We start from the raw sequence: 17,933 nt of genomic DNA on the forward strand, positions 1-17,933 counted from the left end.
GGTCTTTTGTGACCTCTCGGATGAGTCGTCTCTGCTCTCTTGGGGTAATTTTGGTCGGCCGGCCACTCCTGGGAAGGTTCACCACTGTTCCATGTTTTTGCCATTTGTGGATAATGGCTCTCACTGTGGTTTGCTGGAGTCCCAAAGCTTTAGAAATGGCTTTATAACCTTTACCAGACTGATAGATCTCAATTACTTCTGTTCTCATTTGTTGCTGAATTTCTTTGGATCTTGGCATGATGTCTATCTTTTGAGGTGCTTTTGGTCTACTTCTCTGTGTCAGGCAGCTCCTATTTAAGTGATTTCTTGATTGAAACAGGTGTGGCAGTAATCAGGCCTGGGGGTGGCTACGGAAATTGAACTCAGGTGTGATACACCACAGTTAGGTTATTTTTTAACAAGGGGGCAATTACTTTTTCACACAGGGCCATGTAGGTTTGGATTTTTTTTCTCCCTAAATAATAAACACCATCATTTAAAAACTGCATTTTGTGTTTACTTGTGTTATATTTGACTAATGGTTAAATGTGTTTGATGATCAGAAACATTTTGTGTGACAAACATGCAAAAGAATAAGAAATCAGGAAGGGGGCAAATATTTTTTCACACCACTGTATCTGTGTTATCTTAGTTGGTTCTGTTTCTTGTACTGACAGACAAAGCCACATAACTGGTGTGGTTTTACTGAAGGTTAGATGACTCAGTTCTGACCTACTTATCGAGTTTCTAGAGACAGCTCTGTCATGTCAGCTTGGTTTTGCTTGCTGATTTCCTACACTCACTTGCACTTCCTCTGTGTGGGTGTGTGTGTGTGTGTGTGTGTGTGTGTGTGTGTGTGTGTGTGTGTGTGTGTGTGTGTGTGTGTGTGTGTGATGTTGTACAGAACTAATACAAGCCCACTTTAGTTTTCTTACTGAATTTATGAAGAGACCCTCACAACAGCTCCAGCCTTCTCCTTCACACAGTTATGCTGATGTCAACTCCCAGAATTCACCCTCTGGCTTTATCTTAACCACTAAGTTACAGTCAGAAGTTCTCAGGCTCCAGGCAGGTGAACTCCTGACTTGGTTTATGGTCATTCAGGTGGAGGTGATGCTTTGTCCAGATCGTTGTATCCATGGAGACCTTCCTCTGGCACACCTGAAGAACATTCAATTTGCTTTGTCTTTCTTCTAACACATTCTTTTTTCTCTCTTGGCATTTTCTCTTTGTGGTTGTGGTTTGTTCTGCAGTTTAAAATCTTTGAGGTTTCACACTTACTGGTTTTCTTTTCCTGGCAAAGAAAAATGTAGAATCACTGCCTATTTTGTGATCAAGTAATTTCCTTTTTCAGTAATTCTACATAGGAAAAACATCCCCACCCATAATAACAACAGCGCAAGTGAGCAGAGAGCTGAGGAGACTTCGTGCCAGCAAAGCAGCGGGTCCAGATGGAGTATCGCCACGACTGCTGAAGGTCTGTGCATCGGAGCTGGGGGGTCCTCTACAGCGCATCTTCAACCTGAGCCTGGAACAGGGGAGAGTCCCGAGGCTTTGGAAAACATCTTGTATCACCCCAGTCCCAAAGGTATCACGTCCTAGTGAGCTGAATGACTTTCGGCCTGTTGCTCTGACATCACATGTGATGAAGACCATGGAGAGGCTGCTGCTTCACCACCTTAGGCCACAGGTTCAACACGCCCTTGACCCTCTGCAGTTTGCATATCAGGAGAAGGTGGGAGCGGAAGATGCCATCATCTATATGCTACACCGATCCCTCTCTCACTTGGACAGAGGCAGTGGTGCTGTAAGAATTATGTTTCTAGACTTCTCTAGCGCCTTCAACACAATCCAACCTCTGCTCCTTAGGGACAAGCTGACAGAGATGGGATTAGATTCATACCTAGTGGCATGGATCGTGGACTATCTTAAAGACAGACCTCAGTATGTGCGTCTTGGGAACTGCACGTCTGACATTGTGGTCAGCAACACAGGAGCGCCACAAGGGACTGTACTTTCTCCGGTCCTGTTCAGCCTATATACATCGGACTTCCAATACAACTCGGAGTCCTGCCATGTGCAAAAGTTCGCTGATGACACTGCTATTGTGGGCTGTATCAGGAATGGGCTGGAGGAGGAGTATAGGGACCTAATCAATGACTTTGTTAAATGGTCCGACTCAAACCACCTACACCTGAACACCAGCAAAACCAAGGAGCTGGTGGTGGATTTTAGGAGGCCCAGACCCCTCATAGACCCAGTGATCATCAAAGGTGACTGTGTGCAGATGGTGCAGACCTATAAATATCTGGGAGTGCAGCTGGATGATAAATTAGACTGGACTGCCAATACTGATGCGCTGTGCAAGAAAGGACAAAGCCGGTTATACTTCCTTAGAAGGCTGGCTTCCTTCAACATCTGCAATAAGATGCTGCAGATGTTCTATCAAACAGTTGTGGCGAGCGCCCTCTTCTACGCAGTGGTGTGCTGGGGAGGCAGCATTAAGAGGAAAGACGCCTCACGCCTGGACAAACTGGTGAGGAAGGCAGGCTCTATTGTTGGCATGGAGCTGGACAGTTTAACATCTGTGGCAGAGCGAAGGGCGCTCAGCAGGCTCCTATCAATTATGGAGAATCCACTGCATCCACTAAATAATGTCATCTCCAGACAGAAGAGCAGCTTCAGTGACAGACTGCTGTCACTGTCCTGCTCCACAGACAGATTGAGGAGATCGTTCCTCCCCCAAACTATGCGACTCTTTAATTCCACCAGGGGGGGAGAGACTAGTCCAACTTGTCACTAAGGTGGACCCCCAAGTACTGATACAAGTAGACCACCTCTACATCCACTCCTTGAATAATGAATAGTGAAGAAAGGCAGTCTGAAGTGCTGCCACATGCTCAATTAGTGTGTTTAGTTGGCTGTTTGCCTTTCTCTTGTTTGTCAATTTTTAAAGAATTTGAGTTTGCGTTTGGACTGATCTCAAGGCTTTTTAACAGACACGTTATAATCACATGTCACATCACATAATCACATGTCCCTGACATGTCCACTCCTGAATAGTGACCGGACACAGAGGCTCTTGGTGTGGTGAATGTTAATAACTGGCTCATTGGCTTTGCTGATGTTGACTTGCAGACAATTCTCAATGTTCTCCATCTAACTTCTATACTCTGTCTCATCCCCTTATCAATACACTTCATATGTGATGAATCATCTGAGAATTTCTACAGCTGACGTGACCTGCTGTTGTTCTTTCTAGTGTGAGGTGCGCAGAGTGAAGAGTAAAGCAGACAGGCCTGCTCCTTGTGCTGCTCCAGTGTGGCTCACACAGTCCTTGAGTCTTCTTGACAGATAGTCCATCATCAGGACACCACAGGCTCACCCACCTGCAGCATTAAGAGGAAAGACGCCTCACGCCTGGACAAACTGGTGAGGAAGGCAGGCTCTATTGTTGGCATGGAGCTGGACAGTTTAACATCTGTGGCAGAGCGAAGGGCGCTCAGCAGGCTCCTATCAATTATGGAGAATCCACTGCATCCACTAAATAATGTCATCTCCAGACAGAAGAGCAGCTTCAGTGACAGACTGCTGTCACTGTCCTGCTCCACAGACAGATTGAGGAGATCGTTCCTCCCCCAAACTATGCGACTCTTTAATTCCACCAGGGGGGGTAAACGTTAATATTTAACATTATACATAGTTATTGTCTGTTTTTTTTCACCTGTATTATTATCATTCTTTAATTTAATATTATTTATTGTATCAGTATGCTGCTGCTGAAGAATGTGAATTTCCCATTGGGATTAATAAAGTATCTATCTATCTATCTATCTATCTATCTATCTATCTATCTATCTATCTATCTATCTATCTATCTATCTATCTATCTATCTATCTATCTATCTATCTATCTATCTATGTGTGGTCTCTCTTACTTGAGCAACTTGCTTTCCTTTACCAGGCAGGACTGAATGTGCCACCCACATCCAACTCTGCTCTACGTGGTCTTCAGCTCTTACCGTCTGGCACTACATTTCTGTTTGAAGTAGATGAGATCATTTAGCCTTTGTGATGACCACAATAAGGGTCTTACTACTGGGCAGAAGCTAATCCTGGAGCAGATATCAGAGTTCTAGTGGTTACAAAGGGTTATAAAGGAAGGAGTGGACTTGCTGCTGTAGGTGTCTTGGATGCTCAGAAATGCAACCTTTTTACTGCTAATTGGTGTAAAGTTTTTGTCCATCAAGTTTCCAAGGGGTTGAGTTTTGACTCCTTCAGTCACAAAGTGATAAAGACTGACATACTGAGACATTACGGGGTGACATTTCCTGTGGTTGATCAGACTGATCAGATGACACCCAAAACTGTCAAGGACAGTCCTGGTGAAGTGAACTGACATCTGAGCTGAAGTTTCAAGTCAATAAAAGAAGGGCAGGCAGAGGCAGCTTAAGAAAATGAGCTTCTGACCAAGTAATGTCATTCTGTCCTACAAGTGGATGTCTGTCTTCAGAGGAATCTGAAGAATTGATTTATGTTAAAGAATCCAAATCAAATTGATAGCCAAACAGCAGAAAACATAAATAGATAAAGAATAAGGTGCTGATATTAGTGACCTGATTCATAGTAAATTGAAAAATATCAGGCCACGTCAAAGACTTCATTGTTGTTTAACAGGTTGATTACTGTTTTTGTTCACCTGTCAGCTGACCTCTTTTAATATTACATTAAGGACTGATTGGCATGGTTGTGAACAGGGTGATAGTTAGCCATTATTGGACTGCTGGATCATGAATATCCCACTCCAGCAGGACACGTGAAAGACACCAACAAACACTGTAAAGGAAGCCAGTCCAATGCAGGGGTCACTCACACACACACACATACATTGGCGCCATCCTGGCCAATTACAGTATGTCAATATTTAAGAATGGTAATAGCTTTATAATCCTCTTGTTTATAATATATTGTAAATTGGCCCAAGTGTGTGTGTGTGTGTGTGTGTGTTCACATTGTGATGAACTGGCTCCCTGTCCAGGGGTTGTTTCTCTGTGGCACCCAATGGTTACTGAGGTAGACTCCAGTTTCCCCATAGCACTGCACCATATAAGCAGGCTTGAAAATGAATGGATGGATGGATGGATGGATGGATGGATGGATGGATGGATGGATGGATGGATGGATGGATGGATGGATGGATGGATGGATGGGTTATTCTGCTTCTTAAAATGAGAGGCTTTAGTTGTGTTGATGGAACAGCCTGGAACTTCAACTGCTGAGAAAGTCAAGGAAAATAAAGTGTGAGCTTTACTGAATAATACAATGAATTACTGGCATTAACAAAAGGCACAACTGGTTATGAGTGATTGGACAGATTTCTTTTCCTCCTAACATTCCTATAACTTTGATAAATTAGAGAAGAGAACTTACTATGGGATGGACATTTTGATTAATAAAGAGCACCAGCATGAGTAGAATGAATAACCAGTTTAATAGCTCACTGTCTCAGTCTGCTTTTTATGGTGATTTATGTGTTGTGTTTTATTTTTATTTAATTTCATTTGTAAATGTGCACTAAGCTCTGAGTATGTCTAAAGTGGACGGCAGTGTTAAATAAATAAATAAAAAATGCTGACGTGAATTAATCTTTAGCAGACCCCATGTGACAGGTCATCTCTTCTCTCACTGTACGTCTTCACTCTCTGAGCTCCTGTTTCACATGAACTGTTCATCCTCAGTGTCTCCTCAGATGTTCTCTCTGTGAGCTCTCAGCTTTCTCTTTAAATCTCCTCATCCTCCTCGTCCTCCTCCTCCTCCTTGCTGACCACAGACAAACTTGCACTTTCATTTCTTCACAAGTCACTTCCTTGTTTGTCTGACTGATTCTCTCTTCCTGCCTCTCCTCAGACTGATGATGGCTGAAGCCCAGCTGTTTGTATTACAGGATGAGTTCACCTGCTCGGTGTGTTTGAACACCCTGACTGACCCCGTCACCATCCCCTGTGGACATAATTTCTGTCTGAAGTGCCTCATGGACTGCTGGGATCAGAGCCAAGAGTGCAGCTGTCCTCACTGTAGACACACCTTCACCACAAGGCCAGCTCTGCGAAGAAACACCCTTCTGAGTGAAGTAGTCAAGAAACTGAAGAAGACAAGACTTAGTTCTCCATCTCAGAATTATGCCGGCCCTGGAGATGTGGAGTGTGACTTCTGTACACGGAAGAAGTTCAGACCGGTGAAGTCCTGTCTAACCTGCATGGCCTCCTACTGTCAGACTCACCTGCTTCCTCACTATGAAGGAGACGCCCTGAAGCACCACAAGCTGGTTGATCCTGACAGAAATCTGAAGGAGAAACTCTGTGAGAAACATCACAAAAGTCTGGAGTTTTGTAAATCTGATGAGACCTGCATCTGCATGATGTGTGAAATGACTGAACACAAAAGTCACGAAAGGGTCGAGCTGGTGACGGAAACAGAAGGAAAACAGGTGAGTGGAGTTTAGTGTTTAATGGAACCTCACTAAAAAAAGGAGTTAAGTGATATGTAAATGTAGTTTGGAAGAGAAATCTATTCCTTCATGTTGAGGAGCCTGATTTTGCTTGTGTTGGACAGCAGGGTGCTGGAGCCTATCGTGGTGAGACTGGGTGGAAGACATGAAACAGTCCAGGATGAGATACACAGTGTGATTCATGGACAGTTGAGTGAGCTGAGTGCTCTCATTAAACTGAGCGGAGGTTCATTGTGTTCTGATCACTTGTGTCTGGAGTACCTCAGGCCTCTCTAAGAGACACGTTACACTCACATGTCAGTTAATATTGATGTCTGGGATTAGATCTAAAATTCTTAAATACACATTAAGTTTTAAGTGACTTTATAGTACAGATGTTCTCATTTAATTAAGTAATTCAGTAATTCTGTACCTAATTAGTGATCAGAACATAATTTAATTTAATCAGCTCCTTGACTGATGATTACACTGTATGATTGTGAGATGGACTCTGAGCTTTAACAGTTTGGAAAGAATATTTACTAAATGTGTATATTTCCAAATATATTTGAAAATAAAAATCCACCATCCACACTACACAATCATCATATAGTGAGGGTTAATTAAAAGTTGGTAAATTCAGTTGTGAAAAAGGACTACGGCCCAGATGGTCTTAAAATTAATAGCAGAACATAAGAAATGTGACAAACAAAAAGAGACCATTCAGTCCATCAAGCCCATTTGATTAGCTAATAGCTAAGCTGCCCCAATATCTCATCCAGATTCTTCTTAAAGATTTGCATACTTAAAAGCCAAACAGCCCTATTGATTTGTTTGCATTCCTCTCTCTTTCTGACAGTCTGTGCTCCTGACGCACACTCTTTTGAAGAGGAAGATATGTTTGCATTCTTTTAATTGTGAGACTGAACTGTCATCTCTGTCTTGTCATGGAGCACAGTTAAAAGTTTTGAAAAAGAGACAAATGTTTGTTTGCAGTGTTTGAATAACGTTCCTGTCTCTCTACAACCTCCGGTGTTTCTGCGCAAATCTGTGACCCAAGCATGACAATATAAAAATAACAATATAAACATATGGTTTCTACTTCGCGGGTGGCTCTGGAACGCATCCCCCGCGATGGAGGAGGGATTACTGTACGTGATATCATTTTCATGATGATAGGAATGAAAGCATGTTATTAAACATGGGAACACGGTGGCGCAGTGATTGTTCATATCTCACGCAAGAGGCTTGCTGCACCATGTGCGACCTTCGATGAAATAATTTATTACAGAAGTACTGTCTCTTTCAAACGTACTAACCTCCAATTCCTGTCCATACTTTTCTTTCTACAATCGACACACAATCAGCTTTGTAATAGACGTTAAGCCATTTGTAAGCTTAGAACGCCGATTCTTCAAAACTTTTAAGGAACATTGACATGTTTAATTATTCTATTCATCTATCCTTCCAGTGTCGCATCACCACCAGCAAGAATAAAGCGCAAGGCAGGAGCTATCCTTGAACTAGCTATACGCTGCGGCACCGTGTCCTCACATGTTTAATTATTAACAATACAGATTATTTAAATGAAGTTAAAGTTTTACCTGTATACTATAAGCAACATATTTTGCTGCATTTCATCTTAAAAATGATATTGTCATCATACGCGCTTTATAAAGTAGCGCAGGTTGTGCAATATTATAACTGTAGTGTAAGTTTACAGTGAGGTGATTGTACTTATAAGTAGAAACAGTTCTACAAGGAGCACTTGATGGACTGATTGAGTGCGTTTATAGTTCTTGGGATGAAACTGTTTCTGAAATGCGAGGTCCGTACAGGAAAGGCTTTGACGCTTTTTGCCGTGGTTGAGGTAGTGTGTACTTGAAACTGTATACCGATAATTGTCTTTCCGATTATTTACTCTTGTGATTCACACTCAGATACAGTGATATAAATACTCTGAGTGGTGCAGTGAGAGTAATATGGAAAAAGATGATCCGCAGTGGCAACCCTTAACGGGAGCAGCAAAAAGAAGAACAAGATGCAGTGAGCGTAACAACGCTAAAGCAGTTATGGTATTTGGAATACTATGGCTATTCCCTGGCCCATTATATTGCTACAGGTTAATTACAATCAGATGCATTAAATTTATGAACGATATGCGGTTAATTTCAGTGTATTTGATAAAGCCGCCGCCGTGGATGTGGATCTAAGAAAGGGTAACCACACAGGAACAGTAGCACTGCTTTGACGCTGGGTGCCGCCAGTCTGCAAAACCGAGCGGAGAAATTGCGTACGCCAAGGTATGAGTTACCGTGGAAATGTGCGTGGCTTTACGCCAAGTTTAGGTTTTATACATCGCGATTTGAGCGTGGAAACATTTGTACGCAACATTTCTGTGCGTATGCACCGTTTATACATGAGGCCCCTGGTCTCTTTATGTCATCCATTTTTAAACTGTTTGTTCATTTGGGTCAATTCCTGAGATGCCCCAAAAACAAACATCTGTTTTTAAATTTTCAGCTGTTGTTAAATTTAATATATTTACCCCAAAGTGTCTGAGTTTCCAAAGCTTCTGTCGTGTTTGGATGAGGAAGGAGCTTTTGACGGAGTTCATCTTCTTCTTTCGGCTGCTCCTGTTAGGGATCAACAACAACAACATTTATTTATATAACACATTTTCATACAAATAATGGCACAGCGGATCATCTTCTTCCATATCTTTTTGTCCTCGTCATCTTGCTCTGTCACCCCCATCACCTGCATGTCCTCTCTCACCACATCCATAAACCTTCTCTTAGGACTTCATCTTTCCCTCTTACCTGGCAGCTCTATCCTTAGCATCCTTCTCCCAGTATACTCAGCATCTCTCCTCTGCACATGACCAAACCAACACAATCTCGCCTATCTGACTTTGTCTCCCAACCATCCAACTTGAGCTGACCCTCTAATGTCCTCATTTCTAATCCTATCCATCCTCGTTACACCCAATGGAAATCTTTAACTCTGCTACCTCCAGCTCTGTCTCCTGCTTTCTGGTCAGTGCCACCGTCTCCAACCCATATCACATAGCTGGTATCACTACCATCCTGTAGACCTTCCCTTTCACTCCTGCTGATACTCGTCTGTCACAAATTACTCCTGACACTCTTCTCCACCCACTCCACCCTGCCTCCACTCTCTTTTTCATCTCTCTTCCACACTCCCTATTGCTCTGTACTGTTGATCCTAAGTATTTAAACTTATCCACCTTTGTCAACTCTACTCATCCTCATCATTTTCATACTCTACTGCATCCTCACCATTCCACTGACCTCCCTCTAATTCACACATATGTATTCTGTCTTGGTGGTCCAACTGACCTTCATTCCTCTCCTCTCTAGAGCATTTCTTCACCTCTGCAGGGTCTCCTCAACCTGCTCCCTACTCTCACTACATATCACAATGTCATCAGCAAACATCACAATACACGGGGACTCCTGTCTAATCTCTTCTGATCAACCTGTCCATCACCATTGTAAATAAGAAATGACTCAGAGCCGATCCCTGATGTAATCCCACCTCCGTCACTCCTACCATAGACCTCACCACAGTCACACTTCCCTCGTACATATCCTGTACCACTCTTAAGTACTTCTCTGCCACTCCCAACTTCCTCATACAATACCACAACTCCTCTCTAGGCTTCCTGTTCTAAGCATTCTCCAGATCCACAAAGACGCAATGCAACTCCTTCTGGCCTTATCTCTACTTCTCCATCAACACCCTCAAAGCAAATATCGCGTCTGTGGTGCTCTTTCTTGGCATGAAACCACACTGCTGCTCACTAATCATCACCTCACTTCTTAAATGAGCTTCCACTACTCTTTCCCATAACTTCATGCTATGGCTCATCAATTTTATCCCCCTGTAGTTACTACGGTCCTGCACATCTTCCTTATTCTTAAATATTGGCACCAGTACACTTCTTCTCCAAACCTGAGGCATCCTGTCACTTTCCAAGATTCCATTAAACAATCTGGTTAAAAACTCCATTGCCATCTCTCCTAAACACCTCCTATTTCCACAGGTATGTCATCTTTTCCAACGGCCTTTCCATTATTCATCTTCTTCATTGCTGTCCTTACTTCCTCCTTGCTAATCCATTACACTTCCTGATTCACTATCTCCACATCATCCAACCTCTTCTCTCTCTCGTTCTCTTCATTCATCAGCCTCTGAAAGTTCTCTTTCCTTCTGCTCAACACACTCTCCTCACTTGTGAGTAAATGTTTACATGTTTATTCTTTATCACCCTAACCTGCTGCACATCTTTCCAGGCTCGGTCCCTCTGTCTAGCCCACCGGTCCTTTTCTCCCTCCTTAGTGTCCAGTATCTTATACAACTCATCATACGCCTTTTCTTTAGCCTTCGCCACCTCTCTCTTCACCTTGCGCCTTATCTCCTTGTACTCTTGTCTACTTTCTGCATCTCTCTGACTATCCCACATCTTCTTCACCATCCTCTTCCTCTGCATACTCTCCTGTACTTCCCCATTCCACCACCAGGTTTCCTTTTCTTCCTTCCTCTGTCCAGATGTCACGCCAAGCACCATTCTTGCTGTCCACAGTTATCTCACTTGACTCCATAAAATGACCAAACACTTGACAAAGTTCTCACAGGTCTCAAATCCACAAAGGCCTTGTTGGTCCTACAATTGCAGTCCTTAGCCATCCGAGGTCTCCTGGGTTTACAGGATTCTTTAGTTTTTATGTGTGAAGCTCTGATATCCTGGTTGTCGATGTGATGTCCTCTAAATCTCAAGGACTGACTCGTACACCAGTGAGCCTTCAGACCATCTCCTTTATTTGTAGCTCTCTTCAAGCCCAAACTCCATCTTGAATTGAAGTGTTAAATTAAACGTTTATTTGAATGTTTGTGTGATATTCATATTTGTTTAATTAAATCTCTGTGTGTCATCTACTGTGTCAATATGAAGACAAGTGTGACAGAAACTGTAAGTTGTGTCATGGGATGTGAAACAAATGTGTTGTACAAATTTAATCACTCAAAATGACACCACAAGCTCAGAAAGTGGAAGTAAATTCTGATGAGACCACCATGTGTCCTCTTGTGTGTCCAAACAGAAACAGCTACGGACAACACGGAGTGAAATTAGGAGGAGACTTGAAGAGAAAAAGAAGAAACTGAGGGAGATGAGGAAGACAGCGGAGGAGATGAAGGTGAGTGGAATTAAGACAAGACTTCATATCAAAGAGAAGAGAAAAACTAAAAGGGCTGTGAGAGTTTGTGGTGATGATGTGTGAGGACAGGGAGATGGAGAAGGACAGAAGATGGTTTATTGTGTCCTTCATGGCGTTTCACTGCTGACATCATTTCATGTTTTAGTCTTTAGGAATTCAGACCACAAGACCCTCATGTCCTCAGGTTTCTCATTCCTCCACTTAAAGGTGACTTCACTCCCCTAACAATAACTCATAATGAAGGTCGGCACTGATATTCTGAGTTGGATCAGTCGACACAACATTCCTTAATGGACTTTCTCTGTTCATTCTGATATGTCACAGCTTTATTGGACTCCATAAGTGAAGGTGTTGGACTGCTGGACTGAGTGCTGATAACGCGCACCTCCACCTGTTTACATGCTGATCTGCTGAAACGGGCCGATTGCTGCCACTCACCTTCCTAAACTAATATAAGGACAGGACAATGTCAGCCCATGAAGAGTCCTGCTGTAAGTTCATCTATTAATATCATCAGCATATCTAAACAGTCAAATGAATATGTACAGTATGTGTCAAAAAGACAGTTATAAGGCAATTTCAGAAAAGAAGGAAAAAATGAACAATTAAAAAAGAAAGACACAAAGATGACAATGACATTCAACACACAATAACCCCCGATACAAGTGAATAAAAATATAGAGAGTGAAATACACACCTCAGCCCTTCTGAAGTTCACACAATACTCCAGAGTTCAAGTTGTCTGATTATAATGTGGAAATGAATTGTAGAAGATGGCCAATGAATGAATCTGAAAATTAAAATGTAAAATGTTTTCCCTGGGGCGGCATGGTGGCCCAGTGGTTAGCACTGCCGCCTCGCAGTAAGGAGACCTGGGATCGTTTCCCGGGCCCACCCTGCATGGAGGTTGCATGTTCTCCCCGTGTCTGTGTGGGTTTCCTCCCACAGTCCAAAGACATGCAGGTTGGGTGCTTTGGTGATTCTAAATTGTCCCTAGTGTGTGCTTTGAGTGTGTGTGTGTGTGTCCTGCGGTGGGCTGGCACCCTGCCTGGGATTTTTTCCTGCCTTGCGCCCTGTGTTGGCTGGGATTGGCTCCAGCAGACTCCCGTGACCCTGTGTTATGATATAGTGGGTTGGATGATGGATGGATGGATGGATATTTTAAATTCACACAATTACCTTACAACAGACCAGCTTTTTTCAACAATATCCATTTTTCTTCTTCTTCTTTTTCTAATTCTTCTTCTTTCCCCGTCTGCCTTTCATTCTCCACTCCAGGTTAACATTGTTCTGCTCCACTCTCAAACCCAGGATGACCAGTTGAGGCTCTTTAAAAGATCACCCTGTGTAACACTACCAGGGTCCTCACATGACAATAGTGCTGGCCCCTTGTAACTTGCGCCAAAGGCTCTCATAGATCCTACAGAGTTGCCTTAAGAAGATGCTGCCACCCAGAGTATCAGGGGAATACTAAGTAGGAAATACTCCTACCACCCTTCTCCTAATTCAAACTCTCCTCTCCATCATCAGAATACTAACAAAAGTCATTTGTGACTGTGATTGTGACTGTTTTTTAATTAGATGACTCCATTCATTATTTTTTTCATATCCAAATAGCTTTCTGTGGAAAGAGTGATGGGGGAACATGAGAAGAGCTTCATTGATCTGATTCACTGCATTGAGGAAACCTACAAGAACCTGACAGGGAAAATCAGAGAACAAGAAAAGAGAGAAATGGAGAAAGCTGAAGGAGTCATGGAGCAACTGGAGAAGGAGATCGAGGAGCTGAAGAGGAGAGAAGCTGAGCTGAAGGAGCTTTCAGAGACCAAGGACCACATCCACTTCCTGCAGGTGAGAGCGACACTTCACAGGGAGTCTGATCAGACTGATGTGTGTGGGACCTGAAATCATTTAGAGAGAAATGTAAAAGATCTGAGTTGTTTTTACAAATGGCAAGAATGGACCTTTCAGTCCAATTTCATCTTTGCCACATTTTTCCGCAGTTTATACTAAAATCTCAAAGCTCAGCCTTCATCTACATGACTGGGAAGTAAATCTACAGTTGTTACCTTGAAGAAACAAATTTATATGGCATTTATTCTTAGTAAGAGTCATTTTAAATAATGCCACCTGGAAAAAGAAGACACAACAACATCAACAACTACAACATTTATTTATAAAGCACATTTTCATACAAAAAAGTAGCTCAAAGTGCTTTACACAATGAAGAAAAGAAAAATAAAAGACAAAGTAAGAAATGAAAATAAGACAACATTAGTTAACATAGAGTAAGAGTAAGGTCCGATGGCCAGGGAGAACAGAAAAAACAAAAAAATACTCCAGACGGCTGGAGAAAAAAATAAAATCTGAAGGGGTTCCAGGCCACGAGACCACCCAGTCCCCTCTGGGCATTCTATCTAACATAAATGAAATAGTCCTCTTTGTATTTTAGGGTTCTCACGGAAGGACTTGATGATGATGGTCATGTAGGCTTCTGGCTTTTAATCCATCAATGTTGGAACATCACGGTGCTTTGAGTAGATGGTGGTGGTGCAAGCCGCCAACACAAAGAAACCGGAAAAAGAAACAGAAGAGAGAGAGTAGGAGTTAGTACGGATTTTAGAGCCACCATGAATGGTTATTATAATCAAGTGAATATACAGAGTATCAGGATTAAATTAAAGTGAAGTTATGAGAAGGCCATGTTAAAGTAATGTGTTTTCAGCAGTTTTTTAAAGTGCTCCACTGTATTAGCCTGGCGAATTCCTACTGGCAGGCTATTCCAGATTTTAGGTGCATAACAGCAGAAGGCCGCCTCAATACTTCTTTTAAGTTTTGCTCTTGGAATTCTAAGGAGACACTCATTTGAGGATCTAAGGTTACAATTTGGAATATAAGATGTCAGAAATTCCGATATATAAGAAGGGATGAGATTATTTAAGGCTTTATAAACCATAAGCAGAATTTTAAAATCAATTCTGAAAGACACTGGTAACCAGTGTAGTGACATCAATACTGGAGAGATGTGCTCGGATTTTCTTTTCCTAGTTAGGATTCTAGCAGCTGCATTCTGCACTCGTTGCAAACGATTTATGTCTTTTTTGGGTATTCTTGAGAGGATTGCGTTACAGTAATCTAGTCAACTGAAAACAAAAGTGTGAACTAATTTCTCCGCATCTTTCAATGATATAAGAGGTCTAACTTTTGCTATGTTTCTTAAGTGAAAAAATGCTGTCCTAGTGATCTGATTAATATGCGATTTAAAATTCAGATTACAATCAATGGTTACCCCTAAGCTTTTTACCTCCGTCTTAACTTTTAATCCTAAAGTATCCAGTTTATTTCTAATAGCCTCATTGTATCTATTACTGCCAATCACTAAAATTTCAGTTTTCTCTTTATTTAGCTTTAGAAAATTACTATTCATCCATTCAGAAATACAAGTAAGACATTGTGTTAGTGAATCAAGGGAATCGGGGTCATCAGGTGCAATTGATAAATACAGCTGTGTGTCATCAGCATAGCTGTGGTAGCTCACGTTGTGCCCTGAGATAATCTGACCTAACGGAAGCAGGTAGATTGAGAATAGCAGCGGACCCAGGATAGAGCCTTGTGGAACACTATATAGGATATCATGTGTCTTTGAGTTGTAATTACCATAACTAACAAAGAATTTTCTCCCTGCCAGGTAGGATTCAAACCAATTTAAGACACTGCCAGAGAGGCCCACCCGTTGACTAAGGCGATTTCTAAGAATATTATGATCGATGGTGTCAAATGCACATTCAGATCTAAGAGGATGAGAACAGATAAATGGCCTCTGTCTGCATTTACCCGCAAGTCATTTACTACTTTAACGAGTGCAGTTTCTGTGCTGTGATTTGTTCTAAAACCTGACTGAAATTTATCAAGAAAAGCAGGTTTATTGAGGTGCTCATTTAACTGTATAATGACTGCCTTCTCTAGAATTTTACTTAAGAAAGGCAGGTTAGAGATGGGTCTAAAATTATCAAGAGCAGAGGGTTCAAGATTATTTTTCTTAAGTAGGGGTTTAACTACAGCAGCCTTAAGACAGTCTGGGAAGACCCCCGTATCTAATGACGAGTTTACTATGTCAAGAACATTATCAATTTGAAAAAACTTGTTGGTATTGGGTCAAAGACGCAGGTGGAGGGTCTCAGTTGAGAAATAATTTTATGTATATCAGGTAAATCTATCCTGGTGAAAGAATTTAATTTGTTTCTAACGGAGTACTGGAGTTTAGGAGGATCCTTAGTGTTGGGGAGATATACTACAGGTGCTGGTCATAAAATTAGAATATCATGACAAAGTTGATTTATTTCAGTAATTCGATTCAAAAAGTGAAACTTGTATATTAGACTAGCAAAATACTCGCACTTTGCAGCAGCAAAGTACTGCTTTAAAATTTTAAATAATAAACTGAGGGAAAATGTACCAATAATTATTTGTTAAGGATCTCTTTGTATACCACGTTGTCAGTTCGCCCCTCCGGTTGTAATATGACCAAGCTGTGCGCTGAGCTTACTCTTGAGCATGCAACGTATAGTTGGCTATGTGAAAATCAATCTTGCCTCAAATCAATGCCAACCTTTTGTAGGGTCTGTCCCTGAGACTTATTAATTGTCATTGCGAAGCAGAGCCTTACTGGAAATTGGAGGTGTTTGAATTGAAATGGGAGATCAGAGGGTATAACGGGGATGCGAGGAATAAAAACTCTCTCCCCTGAGCCACAGCCAGTAAAAATAGTTGCCTCAATTAGGTTCTTTTGCAGGCATGTGACCTGAAGTCTCGTGCCATTACAAAGTTTCGGTGGCTGTAAGTTTCTCAGTAACATTATTGGTGCCCCAACCTTCAAAATTAGATTATGCTCAGGAGTGCCTGGAGGATTCAGAGTGTGGACCGAGCCGCAGGCCATGGACGTATAGATGTATGAAAGTAGGATTCAGTTAGTGTTGGGAACCCGCGTACCAAATTTCTTGAAGATGGGCCCATTAAGTAACAAAGACCGTTGGAAAGTTCAATATGGCGGCCGACAGTGGTGTCATACCACCGAAATAAGTACGTACATCGGTTTCGGTTAGCGCAGGGAAGCCGTCTACCAAATTTCGTGAAGATGGGGGCATAAATAAGAAAGTTTAACATGGCAGACGTTGTCGACCATTATGACCGTTATGTGTAGAATTTTGAAATGCAACCTGCTTAACTTTTGTAAGTAAGCTGTAAGGAATGAGCCTGACAAATTTCAGCCTTCTACCTACACGGGAAGTTGGAGAGTTAGTGATGAGTGAGTCAGTGAGAGTTTTGGCTTTTATTAGCATAGATGTACATCCATCCATCCATCCATTTTCCAACCCGCTGAATCCGAACACAGGGTCACGGGAGCCAATCCCAGCCGACACAGGGCACAAGGCAGGGAACCAATCCTGGGCAGGGTGCCAACCCACCGCAGGACACACACACAAACACACCCACACACCAAGCACACACTAGGGCCAATTTAGAATCGCCAATCCACCTAACCTGCATGTCTTTGGAATGTGGGAGGAAACCGGAGCGCCCGGAGGAAACCCACGCAGACACGGGGAGAACATGCAAACTCCACGCAGGGAGGACCCGGGAATCGAACCCAGGTCCCCAGATCGCCCAACTGCGAGGCAGCAGCGCTACCCACTGCGCTACCGTGCCGCCGCATAGATGTACAGTGGGGCAAAAAAGTATTTAGTCAGCCACCAATTGTGCAAGTTCTGCCACTTAAAAAGATGAGAGAGGCCTGTAATTTTCATCATAGGTTTACCTCAACTACGACAGATAAAATGAGAAAAAAAAATCCAGAAAATCACATTGTCTGATTTTTGAAGAATTTATTTGCAAATTATGGTGGAAAAAAAATATTTGGTCAATAACAAAAGTTCATCTCAAAACTTTGTTATATACCCTTTGTTGGCAATGACAGAGGTCAAACGTTTTCTGTAAGTCTTCACAAGGTTTTCACACACTGTTGCTGATATTTTGGCCCATTCCTCCATGCAGATCTCCTCTAGAGCAGTGATGTTTTGGGGCTGTCGCTGGGCAACACGGACTTTCAACTCCCTCCAAAGATTTTCTATGGGGTTGAGATCTGGAGACAGGCTAGGCCACTCCAGGACCTTGAAATGCTTCTTACGAAGCCACTCCTTCATTACCCGGGCGGTGTGTTTGGGATC

The 17,933-nt window shown here is 42.3% G+C and overlaps 3 protein-coding genes across 16 annotated transcripts in view; all 3 read left to right on the forward strand.

Moving 5' to 3' along the window:
- Positions 1–17,933, forward strand: part of LOC114652414 (tripartite motif-containing protein 16-like) — a 1,097,043-nt gene that overhangs the window by 736,991 nt on the left and 342,119 nt on the right. The window lies entirely within an intron of this gene.
- The window catches only part of LOC114643026 (tripartite motif-containing protein 16-like), a 1,170,030-nt gene that overhangs the window by 537,116 nt on the left and 614,981 nt on the right, over positions 1–17,933 (forward strand). Inside the window, exons 3-4 of one of the 14 annotated variants that reach the window (XM_051927900.1) lie at positions 11,593–11,688; positions 13,327–13,560. The exons of the other annotated variants lie outside the window; for them this stretch is intronic. Of the exons in view, the coding sequence (XP_051783860.1) occupies positions 11,593–11,688; positions 13,327–13,560 (330 nt within the window). The remainder of the gene's footprint in view (positions 1–11,592; positions 11,689–13,326; positions 13,561–17,933) is intronic. 14 annotated transcript variants of the gene reach the window in all.
- Positions 1–17,933, forward strand: part of LOC127527845 (zinc finger protein 184-like) — a 579,825-nt gene that overhangs the window by 474,880 nt on the left and 87,012 nt on the right. The gene's annotated exons all lie outside the window — the stretch shown is intronic.

The sequence above is a fragment of the Erpetoichthys calabaricus genome, chromosome 5 (assembly GCF_900747795.2).
Source record: "Erpetoichthys calabaricus chromosome 5, fErpCal1.3, whole genome shotgun sequence".
Lineage (NCBI taxonomy): Eukaryota > Metazoa > Chordata > Cladistia > Polypteriformes > Polypteridae > Erpetoichthys > Erpetoichthys calabaricus.